The 9498-nt window shown below is 52.4% G+C and overlaps 1 protein-coding gene across 1 annotated transcript in view; it reads right to left on the reverse strand.

Annotated features, from left to right (window-relative positions):
- ARHGEF10 (Rho guanine nucleotide exchange factor (GEF) 10) overlaps positions 1-9498 on the reverse strand; it is a 174042-nt gene that overhangs the window by 124265 nt on the left and 40279 nt on the right. Inside the window, exons 8-10 of the mRNA XM_011968597.1 lie at positions 9315-9431; positions 6707-6821; positions 4083-4189 (exon numbers count right to left, since the gene is read on the reverse strand). Of these exons, the coding sequence (XP_011823987.1) occupies positions 4083-4189; positions 6707-6821; positions 9315-9431 (339 nt within the window). The remainder of the gene's footprint in view (positions 1-4082; positions 4190-6706; positions 6822-9314; positions 9432-9498) is intronic.

The following is a 9498-nucleotide window of genomic DNA, read 5'->3' on the forward strand; positions in this document are numbered from 1 at the left end:
CTCTCACACCTGTGTGTCTCCTCATAACCTTCACCTCACTCAGTGTCTCCTCACAAACCCTCACCCAACTCAGTGTTTCCTCAGGACCCTCACCACACTCCGTGTTTCCTCACAAATCTCACCGCACTTGGTGACACCTCAAAGACCCTTCACACCCCAATCAGTGTCTCCTCATACCCCTACCCAACTCAGTGTCTCCTCACAGAACCCTCACCCCATTCAGTGTCTCCTCACAGAACCCTCACCCCACTCAGTGTCTCCACAGAGAATGCTTACCCCACTCAGTGTCGCCTCAATACCCGTCACCCCACTCAGTGTCTCCTCACAGCCCTCACCAGATTCAGTGTCTCCTCACAACTCTCATCCCACTCAGTATCTCCTCACAACCCTCACCCGACTCAGTGTCTCCTCACAATCCACATCCCAGTGTCTCCTCATAAACCCTCACCCCACTCAGTATCTCCTCACAATGCACACCCAATTCAGTCTCCTCACAAACCTCACCCCACTCAGTGTCTCCTCAGAACCTTCAACCCCACTCAGTGTCTTCTCACAACCCTTACCCCTAACTGTCTCCTCACAACCCTCACACCACTCAGTGTTTCCTCACAAACCCTCACCCCACCTAGTGTCTTCTCACAAACCCTCCTCCCACCCAGTGTCTCCTCCCAACCCTCACACCACACTCACTGTCTCCTCACAACACTCACACCACTCAGTGTCTCCTCACAACACTCACACCACTCAGTGTCTCCTCACAGACCCCTCACACCACACTGTTTCCTCACAGATTCCTCACTCCATTCATGTCTCCTCACAAACACTCACCCCACTCCGTGTCTCCTCAGAAACCCTTACCCCACTCAGTGATTCCTCACAGACCTCTCACACCCCACTCAGTGTCTCCTCACAAACCCTCACCCCACTCAGTGACTCCTAACAGACCTCTCACACACCACTCAGTGTCTCCTCACAACCCTAACTCCACTCAGTGTCTCCTCAGAACCTTCACCATCATTCAGTGTCTCCTCAAAACCCTTACCCCACTCACTGTCTCCTCACAACCCTCACCCGACTCAGTCTCTCCTCACAACCCTCACTGCACCTAGTGTCTCCTCACAACCCTCACTCCACCTAGTGTCTCCTCACAACCCTCACCCCACCTAGTATCTCCTCACAACCCTCACCCCACCTAGTGTCGCCTCACAACCCTCACCCTACTCAGTGTCTCCTCACAGACCCCTCACCCTACTCAGTGTCTGCTCACAGATGCCTCACATCACTCAGTGTCTCCTCACAACTCTCACCCCACTCAGTGTCTCCTCACAACCCTCACCCCACTCAGTGTCTCCTCACAAACACTAACCCCACTCAGTGTTTCCTCACGACCCTCACCCCAATCCGTGTTTCCTCACAACTCTCACCACACTCCATGACTCCTCACAGGCCCCTCATACCCCACTCAGTGTCTCTGCACAGACCTCTCACCCCATTCAGTGTCTCCTCACAAACCCCTTACCCCACTCAGTGTCTCCTCACAACCCTCACTACACTCAGTGCCCCCACACAGACTCCTTATCCAACTCAGTGTCTCCTCAATACCCCTCACCACACTCAGTGTCTCCTCACAACCCTCAACCCACTGAGGGTTTCCTCACAAACCCCACACACCCCACTCAGTGTCTCCTCACAGATCCCTCAACCCACTCAGTGTCTCCTCACAACCCTCACCCCACTCAGTGCCTCCTAACACAGCTCACCTCATGCAGTTTCTCCTCACGAACTCTCCCCACACCTAGTGTCTCTTCATAACCTTCACCCCACTCAGTGTCTCCTCACAACCCTCACCCCACTCAGTGTCTCCTCACAACCCTCACCCCACTCAGTGTCTCCTCACAACCCTCACCACACTCAATGTCTCCTCAAATACCCCTCACACCACTCAGTATCTCCTCACAGACCCCTCACCACACTAAGTCTCCTCATAGACTCCTCAGCCCACTCAGAGTCTCCTCACAACCCTCAACCCACTCCGTGTCTCCTCACAACCCTCACCCTACTCTGTCTCCTCACAATCCTCACCCACTCAGTGTCTCCTCACAATGCTCACCTGACTCAGGGTCTCCTCACAGACCCCTCACACTGCACTCAGTGTCTGCTTACAACCCGCACTCCACTCCATGTCTCCTCACAACCCTCACCCCACTCAGTGTCTCCTCACAATCCTCACCCTACTCAGTTTCTCCTCACAACCCTCATTCCCCTCAGTGTCTCCTCACAAACCTCACCTCACCCAGTGTCTCCTCACAGACCCCTCACACCCCACTCAGGGTCTGGCGTCGTCTCTCTCACCCTCACCCCAGCACCCTGCCTACTGGTTTGCAGCTCAGGCCGCTGTCTTGGCTTGGGCCATGTGTCCTCAAGGTCTCCTGGCTCTTCTGGTCCTGAGTCACTCACACTCCTGCTATGATTCCTGTCTAGTCCCTCATCTGCTAGGAAGCTGTCCTCCTGCCAACATTAGCAGCATTTCCTCTGTGATTTTCCCTTCTTTGGGTATTTTTGGTTTTCAGCTTCATCACTACACTAAGTTCTCAGAGTGCAGGATCCAAGTCCCTCTCACATGGTGTGTCCTCACCAGCACAGGTATTCCACATGCAGTAAGGGATAGTAGAGGATTGGCCAGTGTGTTATCCTATTGAGCGCCTCATAGGACTGGCAAGAAGGTGTTCAGCCATGAACCCCTTTTATAGCTCCTGAGTCTGAAGTAAGGACAGCATGCACAGGAAAAAGTGCTAGATTCTCTGTTTCTGGCAAAGGCTGTCAACCATCCCCCTGGGCATGTGGCAGCACAGATCACATGGCCCCAGTGAGCACAGACAGGTTAGTGGCAGGCTGTGATGGGAGAAACTGAGATCAGACACAACCCCTTCTCGCGTAGCTGGAGGATGCAGTTGCGATGATCAACCTCCTCCAAGTCCAGGCTTCCTTACAGAGTATACAAGGACAGCAAGGGGATTTGCGAGGATGAAACTCAGTGAAACACACCGGGGACCCGGCATGGGGCCTGCACAGAGCATGCACCCATGAGTGACAGCCGCTCAACAACCATCTCCAAGCTCTGTGGACACTTCGTCCCGTCACTCGTGTGATGCTGCTGACAAAACTAATACTTCAGTCATCGCTGCTCAATTCCAATGAAATGTAAGCTTCCTATTTTAGCCTGGCTGACTATGAACAGCTCGCAGGTTTCCCTTTTCATCTCTTTTTAAACCCTGGCCAGTCACTAAGCATTTCTATGTTGTTTTTCTTTAATCTGACAATGCTCTCTTTCGCTCTATCTGCCTACCTGTATCCAGGGATCTCCCCAGAGGCGTGGATTACACATGTGTCTGCCTATCCATCCTGGTGTCCATGATTTGCACCTCGCTGCCCGTGTGGGAAACAGCTCCCATCATCCCAAAGCATCAGCCCTGCTGCTAAAGGCCTGCAAACTCAGTGCTGCAAATTCAGTGCTGCAAACTCAGTGCTGCAAACTCAGTGCTGTCACTCTGGTTCCTCAAGTTTTCTCTTTCTTTCACCCAAAGGCAATCCAGTGAAAACCAGTGATTTTTTCCCTTCTGCTACCAAGTACCAGATTTTTAAGAAACGCATTATATTCAGATTTAATTAGTTATTGAAAATCTGTCATTTTCATCTCAGTCTCAGGTAGCTACACACACATACTGACCAGACACACCCACACTCTGTCTCTGTGAAAGCACAAACTGTGTGACTGACTCCCACGAAGAATGCAAGTTCCTCCCCTTTCTCACAGTTACACTCAGGGGTGCTGTCCGAAACATTTAAGGACCAGAAGAGCCTGAGTCCAGGCCACAGCTGCTGACCAGGGTCCCCCCAGACCCTTATTGGGCCCAGCATTAAGCCTCTAAGTGCTGGGCCAGGAGTCTACAGTGGAGGGCCCGAGTGGATGCAGAGTTTGAGACAGCAGATATTTACCAACCAGCACAAAACATACCCATATTTAAAAACCAGCACAGCCCTGCTGGCCAACAGTCCCTGAGTGTCAGCTCCGCTCATCTCACCTGCTGCTGAGATAAACCCTCGGGCATCGGGGTCAAGATGGCTTCCGGGTGCTTGCAGTCAACATCAATGAACAGATTCTGCTCCTCCTCAAGAGAAGATCTGTGATCTGAAAAATAAGTCAAAATGCATGAGCTTTACATTGAAAGAATATATTCAGAACACTATAGTACACTCAAATAACATGTCAAATAAGTATTTTGTGTAGACCTTTCAATTTTCCATGCTTACTTGACACCCAGCTATTATTAAGTTGAATTTTTAATAAATCCAATAAAATATTCTTTCCACAGGGTAATACAGTATTTGTCTGTATTTGAAATTTTCAGTATTTAAAGTTTATCTTCAAAAGGGAGAGGTGCCATTTAAATAGCTAGATAGTAAAGTGGCAATATTTTGGCATTTTAATGTTTTAGAATATTTCATAAATTAAATAGTTTCTTAATCTATAAAATATCACAATCAGAAACAAGGAAACAGCTAAGAATGGCTAAGAATGCTCACTGAAAACTGAGGTGAGTCAAAAGTCAATGAAAACTGAGGTGGCACTTAGTATATTTCTTGTGTCTCTCTCACTGGACACCTTAAGAAGCACAGCTTTCCAAAACTCAAACAGTTTAAACAAACACTAAATTCACAGTTGGGTGTGATGGCTCACTCCCCTAATCCCAGCAGTTTGGGAGACTGAGATGGTAGAATCACTTAAGCCCAGGAGCTCAAGACCAGCCTGGGCAACACAGCAAGACTCCAGCTCTACGAAAAATTTAAAAATTAACCAGGCATAGTGGTGAGCACCTGTACTCCTAGCTAGTCAGGAGGCTGAGGCAGGAGGATGGCATGAGCCCAGGAGGTCAAGGTTGCAGTGAGCTGTGGTTGTGCCACTGCACTCTAGCCTGGGCGACAGTGAGACCCTGTCTCTAAAAAACAAGAAAACGCCTACATTCACTTTTTAAAACACCGCTAACTACATTAAAGCATCTACAAAATGGCTGAAAATCAGAAAAGCACAGGAAGTTTTAGGGGATAGAAACCTGAGTTTTTCTGGTTCAAAGATCCCAAATCCTGACTGCACAGAAACAGCTACCTAAGGGGCTTTAAAACCTACTGATGCCCAGACTTTTCCCTCAGAGATCAACGGATCAACAAGGGAAGGAGGGCCTGGCACCAGCATATTTTAAAAGCTTTCTAGTTAATTCTTAGGTACAACCAGGACGAAGAACAAAATTCTGAGCAAGCCTCTCATTTTATGGCTTAGGAAACTAGGGTTGGGAGGTTAGAGATTTGCCTATTAAACCACCGCATCTCTCCAACTGATCCCCCAAAGAGCACCCCCTAAACCAGAGACAAATCACGACCTGCTCCCAGGTCCTGAGTCAGGGTTTCTCAGACTGTCCCACACACCCAGTCCTGGGGGACTCCACCGGCCTGCAAATCCTGGCTCGGGGGCCTGGCATGGGCTCTGGGTGGGCAGTTGTGATCAGATCCTGGAGTCTGGGTCCCGGTCAGGGGGTTGCTGCTGGTGGCAGACACACTCCTTGAGGCAGTGAATACGGCCCCAAATCCCAGCTCCTCACTGGACTGAGCTGCCTGTGCTTTCCAGGGGCTGTGTAAATATGGCCACCTCCTCAAAAGCTGTCCTTTGCTGCCCCAAGCACCTCATGGCACCCCTATCAGGGCACAATATTACTGCATATGTTATTAGAATGCACCTGCCTGTCTCCATCACCAAATAAACCCCTTAGGGATGCTGACAGCTTTCCCCCACCTTGTCTGAGATGCCGAGGGCTTCATTAGGACTGAAAGAGGAAAAGGCCTCCTGAGTTACACCATGTCATACCAATTACACATCGCATCCGAGGCCGTTCCTTGAGGGAACACATGATTGTAAAGTCCCTTCCAAGTACAGATATTAGCAAATGCTGCCCACGTTCTAGCACCAGACAGGCACGTTAGAAAACTGGAGAAACAACCGGGAAATGCCAGGTCAGAGTCACAGCGACCCCTGTATGACAGTGAAGTCTCAGCCACCCTCCGGTAACTCGACCTCAGGACATCTGTGCAAAGGCTCCGAGAAGTTTCCTGGGACAGTGCATAACCCTGGCCGGCCGCTTGTTGCCACCATGCATGACACCTCCACACCAGCTGCCTTTTCCACACATAACTGCACAGACCACTGCCCCTTAGTGAGATTTTCAGAAAAACCTGGAAATTCTGCCATCTACTCCAAATCTCCCCTCACCAAGGAAAATGTTCCTGAAATCCCAGTTCAGGATGCTCACGACCTCAGTCCCTGCGGGACCATGCCCAGGAGGGCCGATGTGCTATAAATAGAGAGTCCAATGTCAAGAATCCACAGTGACGGAGGCCCCTGCGCGGCCCTCCCTAGATCCAGCCAGTGATTCTCAATGATTCCCTGCTGCCGGGTGCCCTCCGCCTAAAACGCCACCCCTGCAGGGCGGGGAGGCCGGGGTCAGCGGGGCTGATCCACACCCAGGCACTGAGCAGGCCGGTGCTACCCGAGGCTGCAGGAGTCTGCACGGCCGCCCCCAACCCCAAGTCCTCCCCGCAAGATGTGGCCGCCCCCCAACCCCATGTCCTCCCCACAGGAAGACGCACAGGCACGGACCCTGTGCAATGAGAGACTTGGTCCTGATGAACGAGCGGCCCCTCTTCACAGCCGCTCTGGTCCTCTCCAGCCCGTCCTTGGTGCCGTCCTTCGCAGCCTTCACCAGCTTCTGCATCTGCGACAGAGAGGGAGATGTGAGAACGGGACGGTGGCAGAACCCACCTGTGACTTTCATTTGCCTGTTTTAAAAGAATACTGTCAAGTAGTCTGGTTCTGGTGAGCGCATGTGTCATGTGCAGTTCTGGGCTAGGTTTTGTTTTGGTTTTGTTTGTTGGAAAAAAGAAAAAAACAGACTTTGAAAACACAGCCCTTCCTGGACATGGTGAATAATGTTCCCTGCCCCATTTACAGTATTATGTGTGATCCGCCCACACAAAGAGCTACGTGGGGGTCACAGGTGAGTCACTAACGTGCACAAATGTCAAACAACTCGCCCCGAATTAAATGGCAAAACAACTAACTGCAGACGCTCACAGCTCCAGTTCAGCCTCTTAACCTCCCCGGGGCTTCCCACCGCACCCCACGCTGGGGCAAGGCCAGCTGTTGACAAGGCCACCTCACACGCATGGTCACACGGACCCAGCCCCAGTCACGGGGCTGAATTCAAGGCCCAGCAAGTGCTGCACACACACACGGGATCCACCCGAGGGAGGGTTGGGATGCAGCACACTGCGGATGTCAGACTTGAAGGCCACATCCCCCGGGCCTGGGGCTCCCTGCCTCCACTTCCTCGGACAGTGCCGTGCTGGACACTCACGGCTGCCTGGACTCAGGCGTCTGAGGCGTCTCCTGCCATCTGACTTCTTACTCCTTAAAAACTGAACATCTGAGGTACTGGCCACTGGACGCTGAGTGATTCGTCTCTAGAAGATGATCTCTTATGGGACAACCGACGTCCCCTTCCCAGGGACCTCCCAGAGGGACCAGCAGTGCAGCTGAGAACCAGGCTCTCTTCACTCTGGGTCACATTACCGCGGGAGGAGCGGGGCTGCTGGACGCCGGTGTGCAGACAGTTGCTCTAGCCCTGGCCGTGTCTGCCTGCCCTGGACTTCCAAACGCCTGAGGGCTGCCTTCGGGAAGTGTCCACCATGAACACCACACAACACGCCTGGCCTCACACCCGCGTTGCCCGCCCCAGCCCATCTCCAACACTTGCAACGCTGTCCCCCGTCGACGGCGTTAACATCACAGCCCCCGTGGGCTCCCCCACTCCTGCATCTCCCAATCCCACATGGGACCATGTCCTGCTGCCATTTCCTCGGCCCCTGCACCCATGCCCCTGCCTCCCGGCCGATGCCACAGACAGCCCTGCCCGCCTGCGCGTATCCATCCCGCACAGTCTGTCCGCCTCCTGCTCTTTCTCAATCCCGGATCTGGGCTGTGAACCCTTGGTTTCCAGCCAGCCTGTCAGGGTCCCTGGACAGAGAATCAGAGAACTGCAAACCGACAAACTGGAGAGCCGCCACGGTCCCTAAGCCCCAGCTCCATGCACAGCAGGTGAGACCCTGGGTTCCAGGTCACAGCCTCGGCCAGGTCTCCTGGCTCCCAGAGCTGACACGGGGCTGCTCTCACTAGGGGAAGCGAGTGTGCTGGGCCCGACCCTGGCTGCTTCCCCGGCTTCCTTCCCCACTTCCCACAGTGCCTTCACCTGCTTCAGCCAGGGCACGCCCCGTGTCTGTGGAAATCTCCAAACGTAGCTCACACACCCCTCCCATGGCTCTGATGGTGCCCTTCGCTCCTCGGAAACCCCGCCACACTGCCTGCCGCCTCCGGCAGGTCCCATCAGACACCCTGCGGGAAGCCAGCCAGACGCTGGACATGAGGGGGCAAAGCGGCTCCCAGGAGGTGGCCGTGGCTTCGGATGGCCCAAGCACAACACGGTGGATGAGCTGGCTGCTCCAGAAGCCGTGTGGAGTGCACGTCCCTTTCCAGCGAGTGCCACTCAACACATGTGAATGATCACAAAATACCAGCAGGATAACAGGTCAAATTCCAGGAAAAAGTACTTGACAGTGCCCTTTTAAAAGACATCGCGCGGAACAGACTGTCACCACACTCACGTCCAGCAGTTCTCAAGCGTTCCGGTCTCGGGGGCCCTGGACGCTCTTAAAAATTATGGAGAGCCCAAATGGCTTTCGTTTACAAGGGTTTTACGTATCAATATTTACATTTACTGCATTTGAAGTTAAAATGCTGAAAAAGTTTGGATATTTTTATAAATGTTCATTTAAAAAATAATCAACCTATTACATGTTATCTTAAATAACATCAATGAAAAATTGCTGTGTTTTCCAAAACAAACAGAAAATGGCATTGTTGTGCATTTCTGGAAACCCCTGTCACGTAGACAGCCGGACGGCATTGCGCCAGCTGTGAGGCCACAGCCGTGGAGCCTCCAGAATGTTCTTGGGTTCCCGGTAAGAGGGAGAGAGTGAAAGGCACCGAGCGTCTCAGAGTCCGTGTGAGCCCCAAAGCGTCGGGGGATGCCGGGAGCCCCGGACCACCCTTTGAGAACCGCTGTTGAGACAACAAGGACCGACCGAGCCACATGGTTTTTCTGTACTGCCCGGCCGGCGAGTGGGGGCAGCGGCCGGGGGCAAGACTCTACCTTCAGTTCATGCTTCTGCCTGAGCTGCTGAATCTCCACCACGCCCACCGTGCTTGCCATCAACTCTCTCATCTTTTTCTCATAGTGCTCCTTTAAACGGGTTAGGTCATGAGAAAGCTACAGCATAAAGAGACACAATCTTTTCACAAAAAGGCTCTTTTTGGTTCTTCGGGACAATTTTACA

This window comes from Mandrillus leucophaeus, unplaced genomic scaffold (genome assembly GCF_000951045.1).
Source record: "Mandrillus leucophaeus isolate KB7577 unplaced genomic scaffold, Mleu.le_1.0 Scaffold85, whole genome shotgun sequence".
Lineage (NCBI taxonomy): Eukaryota > Metazoa > Chordata > Mammalia > Primates > Cercopithecidae > Mandrillus > Mandrillus leucophaeus.